This window comes from Ornithorhynchus anatinus, chromosome 16, assembly GCF_004115215.2.
Source record: "Ornithorhynchus anatinus isolate Pmale09 chromosome 16, mOrnAna1.pri.v4, whole genome shotgun sequence".
Taxonomy (NCBI): domain Eukaryota; kingdom Metazoa; phylum Chordata; class Mammalia; order Monotremata; family Ornithorhynchidae; genus Ornithorhynchus; species Ornithorhynchus anatinus.
In genome coordinates, this window is record NC_041743.1 from 8,759,664 (window position 1) to 8,787,528 (window position 27,865).

A 27,865-nucleotide genomic window follows, 5' to 3' on the forward strand; every position below is an offset into this window, starting at 1 on the left:
TAGAATCCTTCTGACTCCCAAGCCCACTCTCTATCCACTAGACCACACTGCTTCCTTCTTGTATCCTGTCTGGTTTATTGTGTTTTCAGCCAGTAAACAGTTGAGTACACATCACCTCTCCCCTGGGAGTCCCATTCCCCTGGGATGCTCTGCATCCACCATATCACAGCTGTTCCTGGAGAAGAAAGCCACCGGCGTATGTACAGACTAGATTACTTGAAACAATTTCACCAAAAAGTGATGTTTTTTTCCATTCAAAAACATACAGCTGGTTCTGGAAAGGTTGGATCTATTTTGGTTTGGTTTGACCATATTATAACATGAGTTGTTATGTTTAAAGTTGCCGTAAATATCTAATGAGCTAGTCTTCCTCCTTAGAGCTTTGTCTGAAGGTTTTAGTTCTCATCGCTCCTAGCGAGACGGGCGGAAGATGGATGTTCCTTTGTGCGTTGAAGTTTCTTAATCTATCAACTGGGACTTGAAAATCAATTACTGGTGGGCAGTCTGCATTGCCTTGCAGAGCCTGTAGATGGCCTTGTATTCCACGGACTCTTCTTTCCAGCGCTTCACCACATCTAGGAGCAGAGTAGAGACGTATCCGAGGGTACATCCAGGTAATGCTCTTTGAAAATGGGGCGGATTCTTGGATGACTCTATCACTGGGTGTATTCTCCCATTTGACTTATATGTTGCAAGTGACGGTGCATTCCAGAACTAGTCCCAACATGACGGCCAGATGTTACAGGTAAGTAAAAATTTCACTCTAAAACCCTCCCCGCCTTTTACTGAAGTGGACGGGGGAGATGCAAGATGTGAAACTGGAGGATGCAGGGAGAATGACTGCTACTAAGGTTTAAATGAAACTCTGCAGTTGAACTGTAGGGTACAGAGGGGCTAAGGGAGTGGGTGAAGGACAGGAAGCCTACTGGGAACCGAGAAGGATAGGGAGGGAATTTCCATACCTACACTTGATTTTCAGCCCCGTAGCACTTACACGCTGCCATTTCCCCTTTCTGTAATTTATTTGAATGTCTGCCTCCCCCTGTAGACCGTAAGTTCCTTAGGGACAGGGATCGGGACCACCAACTCAACTGTATTATATTTTCCCAAGTGCTTAGTACCATGCTCTGCACACAATAAGTGATCAGTAAATAACATTGATTGCAGCAATTCAGTGAGTGTTCAGGTCAGATAGAAAGGGGGGGGGGAGGGGAGGAGTTCTTGTTTTTTTCCTAGGCAAGGAGTAAAAGGAGAGGACTACTCAGTGAGTCTTGACTGCTGGAAAAACCCCTCAGAAAAACTGAGGCACAGAGAACCCCAGTGACAAAGGTTATGAGTTTGAACTTGATGGTAGCAAAAAAAAAAGTCCTTTCTTACGTTGCCTAGAATGTCACTCTACCCCAGCTAGCATCAATTCTATCTTCTTCAGACCCAAGCAAGGCCAGTGTGCTCAGGAAAGGCTTTAGGGAGTTTTCAGTGTCCTTAAGCCCAACGTTCCTTCATTTGGGGAGCCCCTGAGTGGGTCCTAGAGGACCCCCTCCCCATCCCGAGGCTCTCAACAAAGGAAATTTACTTTCCTCTTAGTTGAGATGCACTGAGCAAGGAGGCAAGAGGGACCTACAGGGAGTTAGAAATGTTCAGCCCTGATCTGCTGCCCACCATTTGAAAGGGCAAACTAGTAAAAGGTTGTGGGCCGGGCCACGGCAGTATATCACATTTTGGAGGCTTAATGCACTTGGTCGTGGTCAGCTGCCCCTGCTGTGACCCAGCTAACCAACCAGCGAGGACTTCGTTGGTAAACCCAGTGTCCCCGTCCGGAGCAAACCGATTGGACAGTAGGTCTTAATGGACACTTAGCCGCTGTTCCCTCACAAGTGAGTGACAAGAGCAGCCGCTAGATCGGATTTACATTCTTCCCCACCCCCATAGGTCCTCCAGAATAATCCATTTCCTGTTAACTGAGCCTATTATGAATCCACCACCTATTCATCCCCAGGCTTGGCCCAAAGTCAGCCCTGCGGAGTGAGGTCTAAGATCGACCTCAAAGTCCTGTGGGTCAGTAGCCCTCTGAAGGTTAGAAGGGCCGTGCACTTGGCTTTTGGAGAGTAGCTCCGGAGAGGGAGCAAAGGACGAAAGTGTGGCGAAACCGTGAACAGCCACTGGCTGTTAAAAATCAACCGCTGTGACTGAGCCAGCCCTTAGTCCTGCCCCTCAGTGTGTCAGCTAGGGTGTCAGCAAGTTTCCTTGTCCAGAGCCACCCGTTCCCTTGGCAACACCAATCCCGAGCCGACGGGAAGTGAGAGCATAGGCGCCCGACTCTAGCGGCTGAGGAATTTAAGAGTCAGGAAAGAGCCACGAGCATAGAGAGGAGGAGTCAGCGAACTCCTTGATGCTTTAATCCCATTTTCTGAATTTCCCTCGGCTGGCTAGGTATGGGGCTTTGCTCCCCCTTCCTTCTGTGGTGCTACTGTCTCCTGCTGATGCTGCCTGAGACAACTGGGCACAACAGAAGAGAAAAGCAGTGGGACGGCGGGGAGCAGCAGAGTACGCAGTCTTTCTGGGCGGATTTCTCGGGCCTGAAGAAGCATCTGAAGATCATGACTGCCCTCTCAAGACGGTACTGGGCTTACCTCTCCTGCAGAGTGTGGCCCCAGGACTGCAAGGAGAGAGAGAAGACGACCTCCGAGGCACCGGGTAAGACACCGTTCTCACTTCCTCTTGCAGCCTCTTCCCTTCCCCCACTGAGACACCAATCTCTTCTTTGGCAAAGTGGCCTGGCCCACTGCCTAGAAGCACTCTCTACCCGCTGTCGAAAGGCAACAGGAAGAATGGGTTTGTGTCCGAATGCCACCCTGGGCCTGAATTGAGAGGCAGGAATTGTTGAGCCCTGTTGGATTTTATGGCGGAGAGAATCTGCTTTCAGACCCAGTTCTCTGGGCAAAGCTAAGATGACCTCGGGCCAGCAGGCCTGGGGCCTCGGGGAGGTGCCTGCCCGGGGGGTGGGAGGGGTAGGGGAAGGGGAACACTCATGGACTGGTTGTAACTGTCTGGACCCGAGCTTGCTTTATAGCACCCCTGTTTCCACTCAAATGGAGTCTGGTTTCTTTTCCTAGGCACCATAGCCTCTCTGGCCTCTTCCAGGCCCAACATAAACCCCACGAGACCGAAAGACTAGATTGTTGTTATTTCCCAGCTGGGAGAAAGCCCCTCTGATTCCCCAGAAGGCCAGTTTGTGGGAGTTCTGCCCAGTTTGGGACAGAATCAGGGTGCATCAGATCTGGCAAATCCATCCCCCCCAGGGATGGGGGAAGGGGAACACCCCTCCTTTAACACAACCTTCTGTTCCGTCGCCAATCTGAAACCAACCACCCACCTCAGTAAGGCCGATCCCAGGGTTCATAGAGCCAACTTTTGGGCAGTTCTTTGAGCTCTGGCCTGGTGCCCCTTCTTTCATCAGTGAAACTGCGTGAAACACTCCCTCCTTTAGAGGATACTTTGGGTAGTAATCAGGCCAGCCAGTCCGTCTGGGCTAGCCCCTTCCTTGCCCAGAATAATGTGGTCGCCTAGGGCAGTAGTGGCCACAGAAAAAGCCATCTTCCCCATAGGGGTGGGTGGACCCCTTTGCTCTCCTTGCCTTCTGCTGCCTGGAATGTTTCTGTTCCTGAGGCAGTTTACAACGTCAAGAATGTAGGGAGGTTGTTTCCAGGGTGGTGGGGTGGTGGCTTCCATTTTAGTGTAAAGATCCTGCTTCTGGACCCTGCTGCCCAGCTGTGCTCTCATTCCTGGTGCCTGAGTGGCTGCCTGACCTACTTTACCCACTTGTGACCCACCATCCTCCCCCTCACCACTGCCCCTACCTAGTCCCATGTATTCTGATGACTGCATAGCTCCTCCAGGAAACTTTGGGAGTCACTCCACCCCATCGCACTGTTGCTTCCCCTACCTAAAATTTTATTTTATCATCTGTCTACCCCAGTAGACTGTAAACTCCTCGAAGTCAGGAACAATGTCTACATACAGCATTGTGTTCATTGTGTTGCGCTCTCTCATGCTCTGCACACAGAGCTTCTGTGGTTAATGTGCAAACCCTAACCCTAGCTCAGTTCAACCTGCACAGTAAGCCCTCGATAAATACCATTGATTGATTCCTTTCTCAAAGCTGCCTCTTTTTTAGGTTGGAAACTGCCCCTGTTAGGCCAGCAATACTTGGAGATCTTTTCCACCTGGTACTGCCGCTTTCAGGACTGTTGTGCAAGTGGAGACTGTAGAATCATCAACAATATAACAGGTAATGACACCAGCCACCCCCGCAGAGATACAGTGGCTTCTGGGCAGTGGGGCTGCCGTTAAACTGGTTTAGGCTGGTCTATCCCCCATATGGCACTGAGGAGTCTTATATCTGCTTGTTTTTTTTTCATTCAAACTTCCTCCTTTGATTCATTCATTCATTCATTCATTCAATAATATTTATTGAGCGCTTACTATGTGCAGAGCACTGTACTAAGTGCTTGGAATATACAATTTCCTATTAATGTTTTCCATGGAAGGAGATTATCTCACCTCCCTCTGTTTACTGCTCCAGTGCCTCACAGAAAGTTTTTCTTTGAGTCTAACCTGGATCCCTCCTGCTGCATATCACTTGTTCTGGTCCAGGAGAGATGAGGAAGAGCTGATTCCTACCTCTCCTCTCTACTCGCTCCTTCCCTTCTCACAGTTTCATACAGCAGAGTGTGTGGCTGGGCCTGTGGGTCTGACCTATTCCCTTTCCTTCTCTAAGGCTTGGAGTCAGACCTGAGCATCCGGCTGCACGGCCAACACCTGGCCCGGCATGTAGTCCTGAAAGCCGTGCGGGACTTCCTGGCCTTGCCCCATCCAGAGAAGGCCCTTGCCCTATCTTTCCACGGCTGGTCAGGCACAGGCAAGAACTTTGTGGCCAGAATGATGGCGGACAACCTGTATCGAGACGGGCTAGGCAGTGAGTGCGTCAAGGTGTTCATCTCTCTGTTCCACTTCCCGCATCCCAGATATGTGGATCTGTACCAGGTGAGGAGGAGCTGGGGATCAGGACTTCCTGCTCCTGTCGGGTGGTGTGCATGGTCCAGGTGCCGAAGCGGGCCTGATGCCAAGTCCTTATATGCAGGAGGTGCTTGCAGACATGGTGCAGAGGCTCAGGAGGGTAGATTTGGGTCGTTCAGCAAGGGATGACCTTCCAAAGGGCAGTCAACGTGCTTACGCTCCCCCTTTCTGTGAGCCCCCTGTGGATTAGGAACTGTGTGACTTGATTATCTCCAGCGGGAGGTTGACTGATACTAAGTACCTTGATAGTAAGTACTTGACCATAACAATGGTGGTATTTGAGAAGCAACGTGGCTCAGTGGAAAGAGCATGGGCTTTGGAGTCAGGGCTCATGAGTTCGAATCCCAGCTTTGCCACTTGTCGGTTGTGTGACTGTGGGCAAGTCACTTTACTTCTCTGTGCCTCAGTTCCCTCATCTGTAAAATGGGGATTAAGACTGTGAGCCCCACTTGGGACAACCTGATTCCCCTATGTCTACCCCAGCGCTTAGAACAGTGCTCGGCACATAGTAAGCGCTTAACAAATACCAACATTATTATTATTATTATTTGTTAAGCCATTACCACCTGCCAAACACTGAATTAAGCACTGGGTTACGTTCAAAATAATCTGGCCAGGCATAGTCCCTGTCCCACATGGGTCTCACAGTCTAACTAGGAGGGAGAACAAATATTTGATCCCCATTTTAGAAATGAGGAAACTGAGATGCAGAGAAGTTAAGTGACTTGCCCAGGTCCCACGACAAGTGGTGAACCCAGGATTAGAGCCCAGGTCCTTTGACTCCCAGGTTTGTGCTCTTTCCACGGGGCCACTGGTTCTACCAAAGCTACTATTGTTACTGTGGATGCTCAAGCCATGAGTAACAATTGCAATAGGCTCTCTGGGCAGGGCCCACACCAGGAGAACCAGATGGAGGGGACCAATCAAATCTGGCCCCAGCCAACGGGAGTCATCCTCATGGAGCACTTGCTTCCAGCTGCCCCAGCCCCCAACCCTCTCCACAGTCCCCAGCAGAACTGGGGCAGTGACTGGATCGCTACCCTACCTGCCTTGTTTCCTGCCACATGACTGAGATGACCCCGGGTCTCATTTCTACCTCTCCACTGGTTGTAGGAGCAGCTGAAGCAACACATCGGGGAAACGGTGGGGCGATGCCGGCAAGCACTGTTTGTCTTCGATGAAGCCGAGAAGCTCCACCCGAGCCTTCTGGATACCCTCAAGCTCTACCTGCACCCCCACCACAGTACAAAGGAACAGGACTGCCGGAGAGCCATCTTCCTCTTCCTCAGGTAAGACAAGACTCGTGCCGGTCTCGTCCGACCCGGCTCCGTGCCAGCTGAGGGAGAAGAGGGCAAGGGTAGAGTGTTGCTGTCCGGATTGCCCGTGAGGAGGGCCAAACCCTTTCTAGCTGGTCGGGTTTACAGCCTAAAGGACAGGCCTCATACTATTAAATGGAGGTTGTTGATTGGAGACCGATAGCTCTGCCCTGGTGGTCTGAGGGAGTTCAGGGCATGAAGGGACGCAGTGGGCGAGGACTAAAGGAGAAGTATTCCCCAAGGGAACTGATGCATCTCCGGGGGATTTTAGGACTGGGAAGACGACCAACAGTTTGGAATTGCTTGGCCACAGGAGAAGACACTAAGATGTCTTCTTAATGGCCATTCCCAGAATGCCACATTATCCACCCTCCCTGAAGGCAGGCAGGCAGGCTGGGCAGGGTAGGCCTGGCCTCCACTTTTACAGGGTGGGGAAACAGACCCAGAGAGGGTGAGGGTAGGAATCCCCAAATAGAGCCCAGGTCAACCCAACTCCCACACCAGCCACCTGCCCTCCAAACCACAGTTTACGTCCCTATGGCTTGCCCATCTTCATGTCCAGATGGGTGGACGTGGATGATTGAAAGGCTTGATCAGTTACCAGTAGAATTTATTAAGTGTTTATCATTTGCAGAACACTATAGTAAGCGCTTGGGAGATTAATACAATGAGGGAAGAAAACTGTCCAGTCCCAGGAAGATTTCCTGCCCCTTAACTCACCCCTCTGCTGTTAGAGACCGGGCAGGCTCAGAGCCATTTCACTTGAGAGCTGATTGGGCCAAGCCCAGGGCTCAACTCCTCCTGCCAGAGACCTGTGTGGGCCGGGTCTGACTCGTACCCTTCCCATCCCTCCTAATCCCCATCCCGCCAATAACTGGCCACAGAAAATCCTCTCATGAACCTAAGCAGAGCTCTGGGGTATGCCGCTTGCACCACCCTTCCTCACGGCAGGAGAGTCGGGCCCTGGGGTGGGGGATCTCAGACAGGCCCAGAGGTACCCTCTTCTCTTGTTCAATTGACCAGACAAACAGCCTGGACATTTGCCTACACTGTATTGACATTACCACTCTGGCCATCTGCTGGGAAACATCTTGCACTCCCTCACTCCCCTTTGACTTGTTTGCCTTGCACAGTGACCCAGAAGTCACCCAGTCACTGTCCTAGGCAAATATTTGCTTGGAGAGTAGTTCTGTCACCCTCTCCCCTTTCCCCTACTTTGTTGGATTGTCAAAGAAATGTGTTCTCTGGCTGGACGTTGACGTCAGAGACCAAATTCTCTGGTCAAGCTTGCCCATTTCCCAGTACCCCAGTTTTCAATAAAAACCCAGTGATGATGGTTGGGACAGAATCTCGGAGGAGCCACTGCTGGAGAGACTGGGTTTCTCCAAGGACTCAGCTGTACTTGCAAGGCCTGTTGGGCCCTCAGCAACTTTCACTGTAGACGTGGGGGTGGTGGGATCTTTTAGAAATATGAGGGTGAGTGGATTAGGGGGTGGGGGGAGCATGCTTATGGCCTTATGTCTTCTACTGTCCTGATGTGCCCAACTGAGCCGAGTAAATGAAGCAAGTCTTCTAGAAAGCACTTAGTACTCATCTCCTTTTGAGCTCTGCAGTTTAGCACGGGTCAAGTTCCAAGTTGATGGCAGACTGGGTTTCCTCCAGGTAGCCAGGACAGGAAACAGGATGCAATGTCAGCATGGCTGGGCGGGGATGGAGCCTCCATTGGTATCGTTAGCTGAATGTCATCTTGGGCAACCCATGGAGGAGGGGACTGTGGGATAGTTCCAGGGAGGGAATTAGGAGCATCAGAATTAGTCATTTTATTTATTGAGTACCTACTTAGTATGGTGCACTGGACTAAGCTCAGGAAAGAAGTTCCCTGCCCATAAGGAACCTAAACTCTAACAGGTGGGGGAGATATTCAACTGTAGAATGATCAATATGAATAATTGAATGTGCCATTGACTAAAGTTATAAAAATGTGCATGTAAATAAGTTCATAAGTGCTAAAGATGGCTTACGTGACTTCAGGGTGCTGGGACAGGGCATACTGACGCAGGAGGACTTTGAATGTGTGGAGCACTTTGGTCTGTTTTGGGGCAGGGGAACAGCACAAGGGAAGGACAGAGTTGAGAACAAGGAACACGTCTTCTTGGGAGGAACAAAGAAAGAGTTGGGGAATATCAGGTGGAGAGAAGAAAGGTAAGGTGTGGTAAGATGGCAGAGAGACTTTATTTAAGTGTTAGCCACTGTACTAAGCTCTGGGGTAGATACAAGATAATTGAGTTGGACACAGTCCCTATCCCTCATAGGGGTCACAGCCTTAATCCCCAGATGAGGTAATGGAGGCTGAGAGAAATGAAGTGTCTTGCCCAAGGTCAGACAGTTAAGAGTTGAAGCTGGGATTAGAACCCAAGTCCTCTGATTCCCAGGTCCATGCTCTTTCCACTAGGAAACCAAGTTTTGGTGTGATGTGGACAGTCACAAGAAACCAGCGAATGAACCAAGTGACATTTCAGGAGGAAGATTTGTGCAGCAGCACATTTTTAGGGTAGAGAAGGGAGAGGCTAAAGGCAGGGAGGACAAATTGTAAACTCCTTGTGGGCAGGAAACCCATCTACCAAATCTGTGTTTATTTTACTGTCCCCAATGCTTGGTACAGTGCTCTGCACACAAAGTGCTCAATAAATATGATTAAATCAGAAAGGAGGTTGATCCAGTAGTCTAACTCTAAGAAGACACAGCTTATACCAAGGTGGTAGCTGTTACTATAGACAGATCCGGGAAGTGTTGTGTAGAAAAGACCGGCAGGAGCAGTTTATTGGTGGAGTGGAAAGAAGTGTGGCTGAGGACGAGAGTGAAGGGGAAAATGGCTAGGTAAGAGTAGAAAGGCTGGAGCTGGAGAGGTCAGCAAGGACTAGATCCTGCCTTCCATTCTGGGAGTGCATGCACATGGACCAGATTCACGCTCTCTAGGTTATGCCATCCCAGGATATTCGCTTAGCTGGGGAGGCTGGGCTGACTTCCATCTGACGCAACCTCCCTCTCGCTGAACAAGCAGAGACTAGCTGCACTCTCCTCTTAGCATACAGAGGCCTGGCCCTGGGAACTGGCACAGATCTCCAGGCAAAGGAGAGAGAATTTGCCCCTCTCCCTCATGGCCAAGGGGTTTGGGGTGGGTAGGGGAGAGGCTCTGTGGGGGAGCTGCCAGTGGAGCTTGGGATGAGTAAGTATAATTGTTAATAATTATGGTATTAAGAGCTACTGTGTGCCAAGCACTCTTCTAAGCACTGGGATTGATACAAGTTAACCGGGTTGGTCACAATCCTTGTCTCACATGGGGCTCCCACTCTTTAATCCCCATGTTAACGATGAGGTGACTGAGGCTCCAAGAAGTGAAGTGGTTTGCCTGTCACACAGCAGCCATGTGCAGGAGCTAAGATTAGAACCCAGGTCATTCTGGCTCCCAAGCCCGTGCTTTATCCACTAAGCCATGGTGCTTCTCAGTAGATGTGAAGTGGGTAGTGCCCCAGGTCTCCATCTTTGCTCGAGTCCAGGGTAGAAGTCTGAGAATTGTGCCATAACCCCTTGGACACAGTAAATATTAGCTGCTGATAGGCAATGGATTCTCCAGGTCATGCTCACCTCCCTAATCACCAAGGTCATTCTTCCCAGAATCCTTCCCTCTCCCCTCGCTTCCCAGACCAACCCTTCCTCTTGCAGTCACCCATGGCTGGCCTGGACTTCTAGTGGGTTTGACCAACAACTCTTGTGCTCTGTTGCCATTCTCTGGAGTCAGGGAGACCAGGCGTCGGTTTGTAAGAGAGGAGTGTTGGATAGAGATGGAAAACGGGATCTGCTAAGGAGGGGAGCCAGTGCAGATATGAGGAAGGAGAGTCCCTTGCTGGAGGAGAAAGGAAGAACATCAAGGGGTATACGTTTTCCACCGTGATGCTTTGGCAGGTGGTGATGGAGAGGGTCTAGGCCAAGGCTGGGCCAGTGTTGACAGAGCCAGTCTCTCTGCACCCCTGAGTGGGCCAGGAGTAATAATTCATTCATTCATTCAATAGTATTTATTGAGCGCTTACTATGTGCAGAGCACTGTACTAAGCGCTTGGAATGAACAAGTCGGCAACAGATACAGTCCCTGCCATTTGACAGGCTTACAGTCTAATCGGGGACTGTAATAATAATAATAATAATGTTGGTATTTGTTAAGCACTTCCTATGTGCACAGCACTGTTCTAAGCAATGGGGTAGATACAGGGTCATCAGGTTGTCCCACGTAAGGCTCACAATTAATCCCCATTTTACGGATGAGGTAACCGAGGCACAGAGAAGTGAAGTGACTTGCCCACAGTCACACAGCTGACAGGTGGCAGAGCCAGGAGTCGAACTCATGACCTCTGACTCCGAAGCCCGGGCTCTTTCCACTTAGCCACGCTGCTTAGCTCACTGCAGGGTGGGTGGTATGTGTGGAGGCGGCGAAAATAGTCAACTTCTGGTTACTTGAGGTCACTTGACATGGGTAATGAAATCCCCAGACTGCTGTAGAGTTTGCTACCAAGGGGTAAAATAGAAACGATTGGAGTTTCACATTCTTTTTCCCTTTTCAACCTATTGGTGGAGTGCCAAGGAGGAATGAGGTAGCCAAAAGGCAAACAAAAGAGGGAGAAGTGAGGATTTAGAGTAGTCCCCTGTGACTAGTGGGCCCAGAATGCAGGCACCAACACTTCACTGAAGTGAATGGAGATAGGGTAGAAGGCAGGGCCGTTGAGGGAACCTGAGGCAGGCCACGGTTCTTATGTAGCAGTTTCCCTATCTGCAGTTGGAACCTCCAAGAGCCCATCAATGGGCAGGGATTGTCTTTATCTGTTGGCAATTTGTACATTCCAATCGCTTAGTACAGTGCTCTGCACATAGTAAGTGCTCAATAAGTACTATTGAATGAATGAATGAATGCTGAGAGTGAACGAGGATTTCAAGTGTTGGGGGCTCTTTAGAAGACATCTGTCCTCTCTGTGCCCTGCCATTTCAAGAGGTGGCTATGAGCCAGCCCATGAGCTCAGGTGCTGGGTCACAGCTCTGAGATCCCATTCATCTCCTGTGTCGGGTGTACCCTCTCCCCCCTTGTTGTCCATGCCACCTCCTGGGAGAGAGAAGGGGATTAGGGACAAGGTGCTAGAAGCTGAGTGGGGGCCTGAGCCGGGGTGCTGAAAACCACGGAACGGTACTAGAAAGGGAATCGTAAACTGCCCTGTCTCTTTGCAGTAATCTTGGGGGCAACACCATCAATGAGCTGGTGTTGAGTTTTCTGCAGATGGGCCAGCCGCGAGAGGAGATCACGCTGGAGAGTCTGGAGCAGCCCCTCCGGGCCGAGCTGCTGGCATCCACAGGTGACTACCCAGATCGGAGTCCTGCTCGGGTTTTTGGGGAAAACGGATGTGGGGGCAGCAGTCCTTAGGTGGGCTGGAGAAGAGGGAACATCTTAAGTCACCCGCCCGAGGCTTGCCAAGTCCGGGTTTCTGGACAGCCGGGTCCAGCCTGGCCCCGATACCCGACAGACTTGGCCGGGTCGGAGGGAGGCTGAGCTGCCCCTGGCAGTGTCCAATAACATGCAACCCCTCTGGGCCTCCCACCCCCTCTCCCCTCAGCTCCCACAGTCCGGTCATGCTGTGTTTTGGTTGCAGACAGCGGCTTTGGCCACAGCAGCCTCGTGAAGGAGAACCTGATCGACTTCTTTGTCCCCTTTTTGCCGCTGGAATTCCGCCACGTGAGGCTGTGCGCGCGTGATGCCTTCGAGGGCCGGGGCCTCCAGTACAGCGAGGAAGCCCTGGATGAGATCGCCAAGATGATGGTTTACGTCCCCAAGGAGCAGAAACTCTTCTCTGCTCAGGGCTGCAAGTCCATAGCCCAGAGAATCAACTACTTCCTACCTTGATGGCCCACCCGCAGGGGCTGACCCGGGCCAGCCCGGCCCTCCACCAGGGTGCCATACGGAAGGGTCCCGGGGAGAAGAAATCAGCCGGTGATGTTGGTCTGGCTCTTGGGACTTTCTGGGGTTGGGAAAGAAGGGGCCAAGCCGGGTCTTAACTGCCCCGGTCCGGCGCCCCCCCCCCCCCCCCCGCCGTTGGTTCCTGAGCAGTCTGGGTCCGCCCCATGTCCCTCTGCAGGGCCTTCTCTCTCTCTAAGAACCGACTGCCCTGGGGTGGGTGGGGCCTGCCATCTGCCACTGTGAAACAGCTCAGCTTTCTGGGCTTGCCCAGAAAAAGAGGACGTTAGGAGGGAACTGAGAGGAAAGGACATCTGGTTGAGAGGAAGTGGCAGGTGCCTGCTCCCAGACAGTCTGTGGTTTGAGTTCACTGACTTTGTATTCCAGGGGCTGCTGGGTGGTGCCGACCTCTAGCTTGGACTGAGAATGGTTCCGTTGCTCAGATATTTAGCTTTTCTATGAAAAATTTTCTTTTTTTAAGGGAAATTTGGGGAAAAGATTTATATACGTAAATATTAAAGTATGTATTTTTGTAATTTTTTTTCTGTTTTCATGCCAAGGGAATTTGCAATCGTCTGTTTACCCAGCAAAAGTCCAAATCCGTGAGCCACGTTGGCCGGGGTTGGTGGGGGAGGGGAAAGGTGTAGCTCTGACCCTCAGGCTGAGTCTGCGGAAATCCCCGGGTTGCCCAGTGAGGGTGGCTAAAACCTTGGCTGATACTTTCTTCCTTAGCTTCTAATGGGTAACTAACCAGTGTCTGATCTTTTGCCTCTGATGCCTGTAGCTAGTTGCTGTTGTGCGAGCATTGTTTTTTTTCCCAGCTGAGACGGTACTTAGCAGAGATGGCCAGGACGGCAGGAGGAATGGCAGGAACGCAAGTTGAGTAGGTTTACGCTCCCCTTGCCCCAAACCTGCCCCAGGAGACCGGTTTCTGAACCATCTCGAGAAACCAGAGCTTTTGACCTCTAAGGGGGAAGGGAGGGGACCCCATTGTCTCTGCCCGGTGGTGACGGTGGGCTGTTTCGGCAGTCATCCTGATGTTGGTTTGGGTGGGAACAGGAGGCTGAAATGGACGTCCATCTAAGCCTCCCTGCCCTGAATGCAGCTGAGGCACCGGCACTGGGGCAGATGGAGATACTTCCATGCAGCCCTACTTTCTTTCCCCTTGGCAGGAATTCAGAGACCAGAGCTAGTGGGCAGACAGATGTCATCACTCGGGACACTGAGCCCTTGATGCACGTCTGCCTCTGTGACATCACCGCGGCTTTGAACTTTGATAGCATCCTTCTGCGGCCCACGCCTCCCTCCGTTTACCTGTAAGACGCACGAGGAAGGTACTGTCACTCCCACTTCTCAGTCAGAGCAACGGAGGCTCCAGGGAGGTATGGCCCACCACCAGTAGGAGAGCAGGGATTAACCCCATCTCTTTTAGTTCCCTGCTCTGTCCACCCGTTCCCACTCTGTGGAGCAGAAACACCCGGGTAGCTCTTCTCTGGCAGGACAGAACAGTGGTGGCAGCAGTGATAAGTTGTGCCCAATGACACGGCAGGTGCACTGAGGGCAAGGGCAACTGAGCTAGCAGCCTACCAGGGCAGAAACAAAGACTTGCCTCAGAGAACAGTAGTTACATCGCTGGTGTGCCTCCCCCTCAACGTCCCCAAGGCAGATCGTGTGAGGGAATCTGGGATTTAATGTTTACATTTGGGGAGGGGTTTGGGTCTTGTTCTGAGAATCGGTCAGTGCTCTTGCTTCAGACATTTTTTTCCTCCTAGCCATAAACTGAGTTTCTGAAAGATCCCCGATCACCAACAGGACCCTGGTTTAAGGCAGTGGGTGCTAACCGGTAGGGAACTAAACACCAATTTTCAATCCACAGACACAATGGGCACCCAGGGTGATCTTGCCAATAAAATATTGCAACTTTTATTTAAAACAAAATGCAAATTGGCAAAACCTTGTGGAACGACAGGCAGAAAGTGGCCCCCTTCAAGGGCCTTATTTACATCAAGTTTAACACTGTTAGCAGTTCACAGTCAGACAACAGAGTGAGAGAATTAAATTAGAAAAACAAAACAACCAAAATATATTACAATAACAATTAAAAAAACAGAAACAGTTGACACCACCGGGAGTGTAAATTTGTGATCTATGGATTCTTCAGCCTAATCCAGTATTGTCTCCACTAAACTGTGCTGAATCGATCAGAATCTCTGCCCTCTCTAGCACGACAGCTGGGACTAGTGTGACCTTTGGTATATATCTTTTCTGTATCTTTAAGATCTAAGTTGACGTCAGCGTCACGAACTATGGGAATGGTCTCATTTTTATTTATCTTGTAGTGTAAGATGGGGTTTCTCTGTCCAGCGAAGCAGGATCGGACTGCATCTGGCAGGGAAAAGTGCTGGACCGACCCAGGGGACTGGAGGAGGTTTCTGAGTAGGAGTCTCTGTCCTCCACCAACCCAACCACTGACTCCATGGCAATGCCAGACCTGCTGGAGGCCCCTTGGCTCTGCGTGAGGTGGAGCAGTGGCCCACGTAGAGTAAGTGTGCTAAACCAAGCTTTGCCTTTGTCCTGATTCCTGTGATTGGGGTGAGGACAGACTCTGAAATTTCCTTCGGGTTCCACTACCCTTTCAATATGTACAAAGAACAGCAATTAACATGTACAATAACAGTAAATGCACACACTGGCCCTTGGACAATGTACGAGATGGGTCGCTGTAAAGATCGCACGCCTCTAAAAGGTGGCCATCCATAACATAGCAGTGCCCACATCCTTTCCAGTTATCGAGTACTCTTACTCCTCAAAGCAAACTGCGCTTTCTCCCCCGGAGAGCTCATCCCTTTAAGTTGCAGTGCGAGCCCTACTGGCGTGGCAGGCAAGGGCTCCGGCTGACTTGGGGCAGCCAAGGATCAAACATCCTTGGGCAAGATGGCCCCCGGGGGCCAAGGCACAGATCGCATCTCCTGCCCCGACCCGCGGGGCTACTGTGGCTACGATGCAGCCTACTGGGCGGTGGTTGTCACTCCTGGGGAAAGACAGGTGGCAACAAGTATGGTGGTTCTGACCCGAGGACACAAGGTAGAGATCCTTTCCTTCCCTTTCCCGCCCAAATTTGAGGGGCAACTTCCAAGCTCCAAGTACAGGGGAAGGGAAGGAAAGGCAGAGCGGCACAGAGTTCCCTCCCCAACCCCCAGACTGAGGAGAAAAGTGCTGCAGAGATGGTTTACAAAAATCACCCCCAGCATGGGGAGAAAAAAAAACAAAACACCCGGGAGCTCTAGTCACCCAAGGTGTTTCACTCACTGCTCTCAGAGACCTTACCTCAGTTTGGGTTCAGCAGAAGGGCAAAGCCAGCAGCTTTCAGGCTGTTTCCCTTAAAACCCACATGTGGGACCTTCATCTCTTCTCCTTATCTATCAAGGATGTGGAGAGGCTCTCCGCACATCTCCCTTTCTCGTCATGCTGCCAACCACAAGCTGGGCTGAAGTGCCAAAGAAGCCCTGCTGTGCCCACTGTCTTGAGGGGACACTCTGGCCCAGGCAGGTAACAGGAGAACAGTGGGATTTCTCCTCCTTCCAGCTCTCCTGGTTCCAATGTGATTAGGGCTATGCCCACAAAGAGCAGGAAAGGACACCGGGTCCTTAAGACCTGCCACTAAACCCTTCCACACTCCTGCAGGAGCTAAACAGCCACGCCCTCTGATGACATTTAAATGGGAGTCTGGATTTAGAGCCGGGGAGGGTGACTGAAAGATGACAGAGCAGTAGTTTCCCAAAGATCAGAATATCTGCATCCCAAGAGATCTGTGGATTAGAACAAGGGAGGAAGGAGAGGGGATGGTAGGAAGAAATGGGGAAGAGCAAGAGAAAGTAGGATTAAAAACAAGAGCTTATCAAATAGATGGCCTCATGAAAATCAATCATGGAGGGGCAATAAGGATCTGTAGGTGAGTGCTGAGTTGCTCTCAGCCATGCTTAAAAAATATATAAAAAGGCAGCTCTATTGGGAATAATGCCACCCAAACTGAGGTGAAGAGGTAAGACTCCACGTGTAGTGTGGCTACTTGAACCCCTAAATTCTATACAGGCTGTGGACTTGAGAGGAATTCTGTCAACATCACGCTAAACTCTGCTCAGTTGGGAAAGCTTTGGTGGAGCACAGTTTATCAGCCCTTTTCCTTCTGAGGCACGCTAAGTGCGCTCGAACCCACAGGAGCAAAGAAGGGTGAGGAGTACGCTCCTGAAATGCATGTTGTGACTCAGAAGGAGGGTCTCCTGGGCTCTCCTTAGAAAGGGTGAGCAGGCACAGAAAATCCTGGCATGGCAGGACCACTCATTGGGAAAGTATTCTAGAAATGTGTTTAGTTGGTTAAATCATGGCGCAGGCAGTTGGGGCTATTTTTGAAAAGGACATATGCCTTTTTGTTGAATTGCTACTTCTAAGCACTCCCTTCAAACCCTCTGTGTAGATTCAAACTATCAGAATGCTCTTAGATGGAAATGTTATCCTACTGCCTTGTTTACCAGGTGCTCGTTCTCTGAGGCAACTGGGATGCGTCGCCACTGGTCTAGGTCACCCTGGGCAGGTTCTGAAGGTTATGGGCAATCACTTGCCATTAGCAATGAGCCCTAGCTTATTCAGCACATGGGCTGAGTGGGACCTATTCAAAATGGTCTCTCTGGCCTATCCAGATTTCCATTTGTCTGCGTACCGCTCAATTGGGTTAGCTGGTATAGTGGTATGCTCTAATACCGTCTTGATTAAGATCAACAATGTCAATATTTCTGTCACTTAGAGATACAGGCTGGGAGAGAGAAGGGAGACTAGAAGAGCGGGCCTCCAGCTTCCCCAGAGTTGCAGTCACCCGGGCTCCAGACACAGTAGAACTCTATCGCTGTTCCTCACGCATGAAAATCATGCCATCCGGCAGTAGAAGCCCTAGGTATATATGTGCATAAATGGCATGACAATGTCAAAAGTCATTAAGGTACCACTTGGTTTTCTTTTCCACAGCAAATGATTGTCAAACCTGAGGTTTTTATAGTCAGTCACTCTTTTTTAAGCTCTTCTTAGCCACAGCTGATTTGGATTTATGGCTCTGCCTATGGATAAAAAAAGACTTCTTTACAAAAATCTCTCTCTGGGGACCAGAGATAAAAACCTAAATTAAATTCTGAAGCACTGTGACAGCATCCTGCTCGCTACACAAGCCTCTCTCCCCTGAGTGAGATGTTCCTTCACCGAGTACCCCAAAAGGTGAAGCCTTTGCCTTTTTCTTCAGAAAGCCAAAAATTCATACTCTCAATTTCTTCCCTGCCCTATGCTCTCCCAGGACTAGGCTACAACAGCAGCACATTTTCTAAAAGTTTTCACTATTTCCAAACTCAGTCTTGCCTAAGGTTTCAGACGGGAGCAGGCCCAGGCCCTGGTAACTAGGATCATTTCAGAACTCTTAGCTAGAATCTCAGATGGAGGGCAACCCTGTCCCCTGCAGGCCTATCACTCCAACACTTCCTCCTTACTGTTCTTAGGGGGAGGGGGAGGGTGGCAGGGCGGTGAGCAGAGAGGAGCCTAAATGGTTCCTGGGCTGGGGCAGGCCCAGATTTAAGGCCGACTGTGGGTTTGTGAATTACCTTCGTTCTCTAGAGTTGCATAGCCACCATGCTCTTTCACCATGCTTTTTCATCTAAGAGGCCAGGGAAAAGGTAGCTTGTGTTCCCTAACCTAGCAGCCAGTTGCAGCGTCAGGGACTACAGCAATACTTTAACTGTCTCTTTAAGTTTAAATGATCTACTGCCCACCCCCCCGACTCCCTGCCGTGTTTTCCCAGGATCTTGTTATTAACCAGTTTGCTTCCTCCTAATTCAAGAAGACCTGTCCCCACGAGGGCTCGTCGCCCAATCGGTATGTTCTGAACAGCTGCTACTGCAGAGACAAGAGGAGGAGACAAAAATCACCTGACCCAATAAGACTGCAGCTCGTACCTTTCAGCAAGTAGCATTCGTTCTTATTCCCCGATGAACAGGAATCACCTCCAGGTAGACAACGAGCGGCAGCAGCAGGAATAGAAGGCAGCAGCCAGCTCACAACACTCGCTTGCTCCCTCCTTGGGAAACAGCGGGGGCTGCTCAGCCGTTTCTAAGTTCTAGCAGTGCATGCAACAAAAACTACGTCGTTGAGGGACTGTGACAGTCGAGATTCAAAATGGAATTTCTCAGATTCCTCTCTAGGCCCTCCTAATTAGCTTTCCTAATTTTCTTCCCTAAATAGGTCTGCATGGGAAAGAAAAGGGCCCACCTTTCAAGGGCAGAAGGCCGATTCCCGTGCCTCTTCTATCTTCAAACCTCAAGAGCAGCTATTTATACATGTGCTCAGGCCTAGCAAATTAGCTGAGCATTACCTGACCCTCCCAAAGGCTGGTCTCTGCAGGGGAGGGAGCAGCTGAAATGAGGACAGATGCTTTCTCAATAGGCCCTTCAAAGAGAAATGATACGGGGACATATTTTAATCTGTTTCTTACATCCCGGGGCTCCTCGGTCTGAAACAAAGGAGATGAGGTGAATTGGCAAGCTCGGGGCGGGACTGCCGGCCTTAGTTTTGTCACATGTGACCCTTGGGGTGGTCTCCAGCCTGAGGAGAGAAGGCAGGAAGAGGCAGCCTGGGCCTCTGGCTCTTGAGATGAAGAGACTGCTGCTCCTCTACTACGAAGGGAACGCAAAAGAGGGGAGTGATTGTTTGGAAAAAGTCAAGATGTGCTGATAGGGGACAGTCTATGACCACAGCACGCACAGCAACAGGCAGGCCATTTAGTACTGTTCTCCAGCCTCCGCTTTCACAGGCCAAGATCGGTGCAGCGGAAGGCTGGAGCTCCAACCGTAAGTCACGGAGTCTAGCCCACCCGGGAAGGGGATGGAGAGAGCTGGAGGGAAGGAGTGCCGCTGTTACAGGAAGATGTGCTGTGGAGAGGAGCAGCCGCTACTGGCTTGAAAACAGAGACAATGAGTTTGTTGTATCGCCCTGAATTCTAAATAGGGGTGTACACAGCAACCTACCCAGCAGAGGGGTGGAGGAAAACCACTAAAGCACCCAAGGGTATACCCGGGAACAAATGATTATCTAGAGTTTACAGACAGACACTAAATGAGTAGACCGACCGACCGGCTGACCAACCAACCCTACCCACTTTCAGTTTCCTGGAAGCATCATGCTATGTTACGGAAAATGCCCCATGCCACTCAACGGGAAACTCAGGGAGGTGGTTTTGAATCACCCCTTCCAGCCCAGTACCCCTTGTCCGGGGAAACAATGGCAACACAAAAGGTGAGAAAACAGGGTGTGCAAGGAGGGCAAAGGTTCTTCTCGTTAGTGTTGTACAGCAGCAGAGATGCTGTGGAAGCGGGGCTGCCCTCCCCTTCCCCCAGAGCCAGATGACCTCCTCCTCAGGGGAGCTGAGGAGCCCCTGGTTCCTTCTACGACACGGAGGGATTAAAAAACCCTTTTGGAGAGTGCAGAGTGCAGGAGCCGGGGAGGGGGAGGAGATGCCCTGGCTGAGATGACACACACCCTTTTCCCACTCCAGGAGGAGCAGGAGTGGAGTGGATGCCCTGGAGTGATCACCTGATGGGTCAGGAAGGTAAATTCTTGACCCGCTGCACCCTGCAGCTTCCACCCCTCAATCCCCGACCACCCCCCCACCCTCCAGCCCGCCAATCCCCACCCCCCAACCCTACCTCCACTTTCTTCCCCCTTCCTCACGGTTTGTTGAGGTTTTTTTTTCTTTTTCTTTTTTTTTTTTGAGATGAACCTGTAAACGTGAGAACTCAGTGATCTGAGGTACTTCACAAACTCACTCAAGTATCAGTCTTCCTTATTGACAGCGAGAACACAGGAAAACACGTCCCTTTCCCTCTCTCCGAAGCGATGTGTGTTTCTTCCAGCCCGGCAGGCAGTAGCTACCTCTGCACCACATCGCTGATTTCCTGGACACAAGACAATAAGTTATTAAGAACAGGGTTTGTCCCGGGCCCGCTAGCAGCCGCTGAAGACACCTGCAGCTCCTGCAGGCTGAGTTCCAGTTTGCTCACGGCTTCCCGGAAGGCAAACTTGTTGCGCGTTTGCGCGATGCAGTCCACGTAGCCTGAGCAGTAATCCAGCAGCTGGTGGCCAGTGTCCACCAGCTGGCTGTTGGGCGTGGGCTCGGCGATGGCGCTAGACAGCAGATCTGCACATTCCAGCAGGGCCTCTTTGCTGATTTTGTCCGCCGGGATCTTCTCAGCTGCCTGTTTGGTCTTTCTCAGTGCCACTTTGGTGCCGGCTGTGCCGTTGGCCATTTTGGCCGGCGAGGTGGAAGAGGGAGGCGGAGGCACTTGAGGCGGAGGCATCACCGGCCTCCCAGCTTTCCCGCTGCCAGAGCCCGCGGCGCCTGGCCTTTTCCCGCTTTCTTGCGTTTCTGGTCCGGGCGGTCCCGTGGCGGCGGTGGGCCCGTTCGAGTCCTCCGTGGCATCCGGGCCCAAGGGCTGCAGAAGCCTCATCACCGGCGGTGGGGGTGGGGCGCACTTTGGTTTTACCCGTCGGGGCCGGTCCCTGTCCCCGGAGGAGGTGACCTGATGCTCGGATAAGAGCTTAAATTTATTCCCCTGAGAGTCCGTACCGATGAGCTGCACGTCGGCTGGAGTGTGCTTCAGCGTGGGCGAGATGAGGACTGGCACTTTGTGGTTGTGAGGGGTCGGGAGTCCCGCCGCGGCCTTGGCCGGAGACGACCACCCCGGCCTCTCGCCCTCCTCCGCAGGCCCGGCCCCCGCGAGCCTCGTCCCGCCATTCCTCTCTCTGCTCTTGGGGGCTGCCACCGGGCCCCCACCGTCCTTCTCTGCGCCGGCCGGATCCCCGGGAGGAGTCCTGAGAGGAAGAGCCGTGGCTCCTCGGGACAAGAGTTTGGCTTTCGGCCGCTCCTTGCCGAGGCCGGGCCCCTCTTCCAACCTCTTGGGAAGCAGCTCGCTGGCCCTTCCCGTGCTCTCCTCTGGCTGAGAAGAGGTGGACACTGTCCGTTCCAGCTGGATTTTGGATCTCTGGCAGTTCCTGGGAAGGGTCATTGACATCCTATCCTGCTCTGGAAGCCCTGAGGACATGGAAGATGTAGAGTTGGACCTCGGAAAAGGCTTGGAGGCTTCTTCGCCAGCCGTGGGTTTCCCCGCTCGTAAGCCCAGCGTCTTTTTGATTAAGCGAGGTGTAAAGAAACCGGTGATGCCCGACCACCCCCCGCCAGTACTTCCGCCACCGCTGCTCCCGCCACCACCATCCTCGCTGCAGAAGTTCCTCTGTGCAAAGCTCCCCCCATAGCACTTGGGCGGTGCCAGGCTGGGCTCTTGCTGGGTGGGAGCGAAAGAAAACCCGTCGCCATGCTGCAAGGAAGCGACAGACGAGAAGTTACCCGTTAGCTCGTATTTCTTGTGGGGTTGATTCTCCATCTCGCGAAAGGAACTGCTGCGTTTGGGGGGTGTGGGGGCGTTTCGCTTCTTCATGAAAGAGCTGAAGAAGCCCCCCTTCCTGTCCCTGGTAAAGGTGGTCTCTTTGGCATCCTCCAAGAGGCTGCTGGGCGACTTATCCCGCTGCTTGCGAGGCAGAGCCGGGGACCCACCGGTAGGCTGTGTGCTTCTGATGAATCCTACAGAAGAAGGACCAAACGGGAATTCTGTGACCATGTGCCTGACCGGGGCAAACAGGGTGATGAACTGCCTCGACCATGGCTCATTCCTCCCTCCCCGCCAGGGAACAGAACCTTGCCTAATTCCCCCCTGGATATTCTCTTCCAGCACACAGGAAGTGCTTCATAAATTCTATTAATTACTACTCGATGAGTCGGGTTTAAATCAACGTTATTTTCCTCCCCTGCTCAGATTAAATATCAAATGGCAGTGGGATTCTGAGGAGAAAAAGCATCATAAGCCATCAGCTATACACCCTGATAGAGCCTCAGATTCAAGTGTTGGATGGTGGAGGTGAAGAACATAGTCTGGTATCCCTTCTAATTCCTTGACCTTTGCCATTCCCTCAAACCAATGGCACAATTTAGCCCCCGCAATCAAGGGAAGTCTGACAACTGTGCATGGAGAGCCTGGGAGGGGCTATCCAGTGCATATGAGGGAGAGTGGCAACGTCCTGGATTTCCCAGCTTGGCTGTGCTCATTTAAAATGGAAGGCTTTTCCATTCCCCACTCTCCAATGAGCCTCACCTGGTGCTGAGCTGGAGGCTGAGTGCTCTACAGCTTCTTGTGCCCCTTCGATGTTCTCCTTGTTCTCGGCCTGTTTCTTCAGGGTCCTGGTCTTGGAGGGGAGCATGGGTAGCCGGGGCAGGTAAGGGACGATGGAGGAAGAGGAAGCTGTTCTCCCAAGTTCCTCGGCGACTTCTGCAAGGATGGGAGAGGTTAGAGTTGAAGCTAACCACCATTTTTGAGACATCGCTAACTTTTTAAAATTGAGTTCTTGAGATTAGGAATTTGGGCCTGAAAGGGAAGCCAAGAATCTTATCTCCGTAACCAGAGATATGGAAAAGTGTAGATGAAGGGGCAGCGGTGATCACTGGACCTTTCAGCCAAGGTACACAAATATTTCCTGAGAGTCTACAGGGTGGTGGGAATAGACAGAAGATTTGTGAGAAGCTGTCCTTGCCCTCGAGTTTTAGTCCAGTCGTGAGAATGGTCATCAGCCAGTAAGTATCTCCCCAAGGGCTCCAGAAATAGGATTGAGCAGGGTCCAAGAACAGGCCTGCAGTTTCCCAGACTCCAAATCGCTCCAGGGAGCCAAGTGATAAGGCGATGTCTTTTTCCATTATATAGATGGCACCACGGATGGCCGGACTCCCTCAGGCCTGCAGTGTGGCTCAGTGGAAAGAGCCCGGGCTTGGGAGTCAGAGGTCATGGGTTTGAATCCCAGCTCTGCCATTTGTCAGCTGAGTGACTGTGGGCAAGTCACTTAACTTCTCTGTGTCTCAGTTCCCTCATCTGTGAAATGGGGACGAAGACTGTGAGCCTCACGTGGGGCAACCTCATTACCCTGTATCTACCCCAGTGCTTGGAACAGTGCTCTGCACATAGTAAGTGCTTAACAAATACCAACTTTATTATTATTATTGTCCCCAGAAATGGAAACAAACAAATGACACCTCCTGGGATCTATTCTCTTGTTGCCTCTCTCCTGTGATGTAACAATAATAAAAATGACAATAATAAATGGGGTAGATGTAAGATAATCAGGTGGCTTATATTCTAAGTTGGAGGGAGAACAAGTACTGAACTCCCATTTTGCAGATGAGGGAACTGCGGCACAGAGAAGTTACGTGACTTGCCAACGATTGCTGGGGCCGGCTCTCTGGGCTTAGCTGGATGCCAGAAAGGGGACTATTTACTTTACAACCTGCTTCTCCACTCGGGATAGATCAAAGCGTTTCCCTAGTGTTTCTCCTTTCTCTGCTCTTTCCTGTACCCTAATGATCTGACTCCAGTTTGTCCTCTTAGGAGTGGACTCAGTCATGCCTTTCTGAATGCAATGTTGCTTTTAAAAGATGATGTGGAATTTTGAGACAACTCTCCCTCACCAGGTAGTCGCAGTAGAAAAGATCTCTGAAGCGCCAAATGAACAGCTCCAGGAATCCACCCTTACCACAGAAGCTGATCGGTCATGGACAAGCAGCCAGACCACTCACCTTCAGAGATGCTTGAGTCATGGAACATGGTTTCAAAAGCTTGATGTGTCTCGGCAAAAGATGGCCTGTCTGAAGGACTCCACTTCCAGCCTGTAGTGTTAAGAATAGGGGAAAGTGTTCCATGTTTCCAACGGAACTGGGCACAACCCAGCTCAGCCCCCATTTCGGTCCTCTAGTTGCCAACTCATTATGGCTTTAGAAACACTGGAATGTCAGGGTCATGGCCACAGACTCCATTTTTCTCACTCGCATAGCTCGCCTCAGCTTGGAAATGACCCTGTCTCTCTGGTGGGGACATCAATTAATATAAAGTGGTGAACCAGATTCGTTTGGAGCTGCAAACAGCTTCTCGGGATCCATAAGGAGTTAACAGAATATGCAACGTGATTTTTTAGATTCAAACTAGCATCATTCAGAGAGGAAATGCTTTGGGTTTCAAAAACCACCCTGAGATACTGAGCATACTGCTGCTCTCCAATTAGCACTCTAAATTGGTTACAGGAAAACAGTGCTGATGAAAGCACTCAATGAAGCATAGTTTTCATAGGAAGTAATGTAAAGAGTAGTAATGTGTTCCCAAGATTTACAAAATAGACTAAAACATGATATAAATAGGCACCACTAATAAAAAAATTAGACTTTTTAGGTGTTCATTTGTAAATGCTTAATTTTCAAAATGTTATCTTTCATATCTTACTCAACAAAATGGCGCCATTCTTTGCGGTGGGCTTCGCTCTCTCTGTTCAAGTCATTCAAAATACTTCAAAGGTCAAGGAGAGGAAGTGAGGTGTTTAAGAAAACTCTGCAGCCTAATCTGGAATGGGGAGATGCGATAATCTCCAAAGCGCAAAAGCGTACTCACATGCCCTCATCAGTTCGTAGACCTTAGGGGGACACCCTTCTGGCTGCTCCATTCGATATCCCTTCTCCAGCAGATCATAGACCTGTGACAGGTCGATACCCGGGTATGGTGACATCCCATAGGTAGCAATTTCCCATAACAGCACACCAAAAGCTGCACAGGGAACAGAAACAAAAGAAAGGACACATGCCTCTTCTCTGATGTTTTTCTTTTTGTTAGGCCATTTTTTGGCTAAATGAGGTTGCTGGGCCACTCTAACAAGTTCTGGTCTCGTTGGCACATTCCTCAGTAGATTCAACTGTCTATATTTGCTAGTGGTGGCCCATTTCAAAATCAGGGCCATACATCCAAAAAAAATTCACTGTAAGGAAAAGCACCTGACAACAGAACAGTGACACCTTACAGTCAGTTTTTCTACAATGCGGGAGCTGGACTCTTGTAGAACCTCACATTCTAGTATTCATGCCTTGACCAATGCTGTTGAGTGTGAGCTAAATTCTGTTATCACGTTTCTCAATAGTGTTCTGAAAACATGGGTTATGGGAGAACAGACTGGTGATTACTGGAGAGGAGATATTCAGAGCCCAATAACTAAGACTTCACGCATAACACTTTAGGTAGTGCCTCACCTCCATTTTTAATAGTTATATTTTCCAAAAGCTCTTGGAGGTACAGCTACCCGAACACTACCAAAGTAGACATGGAAGCTCAGAGGAATGAGGTGCCTAAGGTTAAACAGCAAGTCAAAGGCGGAGCAGATATCGGAACTCAGCCCCAGAGAGTTTAAGCTGGTTTTAGCACACTGTTATATGGAGAGTCAAGAACTAGGTCTGGACCTGAGCTGCCAGCTTTGAACAGAACTCCACTCAGGCCATCAGCCTTCTGAGCCTTCAAAGACGATGGGGTAAAGCAAGAAGAAAAATGATTCCACAGATGATCTTTCTCAGGAAGGGAAATCAATGGATAAAATACCAGAAGCAGTGGGCGGAACAGGAAAAAATCATCCACCCGACCCAGAGGAAGCGTGTTCACTTCTTACCCCAAACATCTGATTTAATTGAGAAGGTGTTGTAGGCCAGACTCTCTGGTGCTGTCCACTTGATAGGGAATTTGGCTCCAGCATGAGCGGTGTAGGTATCGCCAGTCATTAGTCGGCTTAAGCCAAAATCTGCTACCTTCACCACGTGGTTTTCACCTACTAGGCAGTTTCGGGCTGCAAGGTCTCTGTAGGAGAGAAGATCACCATAATTACTTTCCAAGAGCAAAAAGGTTTCTAACACTCCCCTCCAGTGTCTGTTCATTTCTATTAATGTCAATCTCCCCTTCTAGACTGCAAGTTCACTGCAGTCAGGGAATCTCGGCCAGCTCTGTTTTACTGTACTCTCCCAAGTGCTTAGTACAGTGCTCTGCACACAGTAAGTGCCCAATAAATACCACTGATTTGACTGATGAGAGCATCCACCCAGAAGCTGACAACAGAGTTGGTGTTTTTTGTGTGTGGGAAAGACTGCTTTCTGGAAGGAAACCAGAGGTCTCACACCAAACTGTGAACAAGGGGTGTCATCTTTCAGAGACTCCTAACTTTGACTAGATCCATGTGAGTAACTTAGCAGATCCTAAGCAGTGTGGAACATTGTGCAGAATACCAAGGGGAACTTTTGAACCTTCTACGGAGACGATTCAAAATGCAGAAGATACAAGAAATTATTCTCTCTTTGGGATGGCTGAGTTGTTCTAATGACCGGTTAACTCCTCTACTCTTATCCACTGCTCCCAGGGAGGCGATCACTCCTTGGGCTTTTTTGACTGGACTTCCGATCTCGTTCATCACAGAGCTCTGAAGAGATCTGGGAATTTCCAAGCAGAATGGAAAGGACCCAAAATGGTGGCTTTGGGGGCCTGTAGGTTCTCTGAAGCCTGTCCCCATCTCCCCCAAGCCTCTACCTGTCACTTGTCAGCAGCTGGAGATTGCAACACAAAGCTGGAAACAGAACCACTAGAGGGAGCATGAAGATTGAATAAAAATTCAATCCATCATATTTATTGAGCAATTACTGGGTGCAGAGCACTGTACTAAATGCTTGAGAGAGTACAGTATAGCAGAGTCGACAGACACTTTCCTGCCCACAACAAGTTTAAAGTCAAGAAGGGGAGAATTCCCATTTGAAAGTAAATGGTCCAGTATAGGTCCCTTAGTCATTTTTTGCACAGGCAGATAGCTCTGGAGTTCAAATTTTGAGGTAGGGAGAGGGGGGGTGAGAAAGAGAAATGATTTTTCAAGAAAACCCCCACCTCAAATTTTTTATATTAAAATACAGGGTACTTTGCATTTTTTTTTCAGTAGCGCCCTCCAAACTAAACAAAGTTAAACTAAACAAACCAATGTGGGATTCGTTGGGTGAACAGGCAGCTTAGCAGTGACTCCCCAGAAACAGTAAGGTGCTGTGATGACAGCACACTCTTAAACATAAAAACAAGTTGCAGAAGAAGAAGGTTCAGAAGGTCAGCATAAAAACTAAGCTGTCATAAAAAGTGATAGTAAAGGATAGGCTGTCACAGAATTGCTGACACCAATTTCTTAAGTCATTACCAAGTCTTTGAAGAAACGAAGACAAGGAGCTGTGCTATGTGTGAAGTTTGTAATGTAGTAAACATAATTTTATTGTCGTGAAGGTTTAAATAACTAAAGACCAATGGTCGGTAAAATGAGACATAACTGCAACTGTGAAAATGGCAACTCAAAAAGCCTCAAACCCTGAGAAGATTTTGCAAACCTTGCAAACCCTGTGCAAAGGTTCCTTGACTTAATGGCAGGCATGTCCCCTCTACCGCAGAGTGGCCTAGTAGATAGAGTACGGGCCTGGGAATCAGAAGGACCTGGATTCTAATCCCAGCTCCGCCACTTGTCTGCTGTG

General features: G+C 50.3%; 2 protein-coding genes across 5 annotated transcripts in view; one reads left to right on the forward strand and one right to left on the reverse strand.

Moving 5' to 3' along the window:
• TOR3A (torsin family 3 member A) lies at window positions 1-12,505 on the forward strand. The gene is made up of 7 exons (XM_001515633.5): window positions 1-614; window positions 2,431-2,694; window positions 4,175-4,288; window positions 4,778-5,043; window positions 6,190-6,365; window positions 11,664-11,788; window positions 12,083-12,505. Exons 1-7 carry the CDS (start codon window positions 530-532, stop codon window positions 12,331-12,333), a joined length of 1,281 nt encoding a protein of 426 aa, XP_001515683.2. The 5' UTR covers window positions 1-529; the 3' UTR covers window positions 12,334-12,505.
• A 7,735-nt stretch (window positions 12,506-20,240) lies between these two features.
• Window positions 20,241-27,865, reverse strand: part of ABL2 (ABL proto-oncogene 2, non-receptor tyrosine kinase) — a 101,505-nt gene continuing 93,880 nt past the window's right edge. For 3 of the 4 annotated variants that reach the window (XM_029081143.2, XM_029081141.1, XM_007668933.3), the window contains 5 exons: window positions 25,990-26,174; window positions 24,951-25,103; window positions 24,089-24,178; window positions 22,620-22,793; window positions 20,241-22,051 (listed from right to left, as the gene is read on the reverse strand). In XM_029081143.2, coding sequence (XP_028936976.1) covers window positions 20,343-22,051; window positions 22,620-22,793; window positions 24,089-24,178; window positions 24,951-25,103; window positions 25,990-26,174 — 2,311 coding nt within the window. In that variant the 3' untranslated portion in view covers window positions 20,241-20,342. The remainder of the gene's footprint in view (window positions 22,052-22,619; window positions 22,794-24,088; window positions 24,179-24,950; window positions 25,104-25,989; window positions 26,175-27,865) is intronic. The other variant, XM_029081144.1, reaches the window with a different exon arrangement.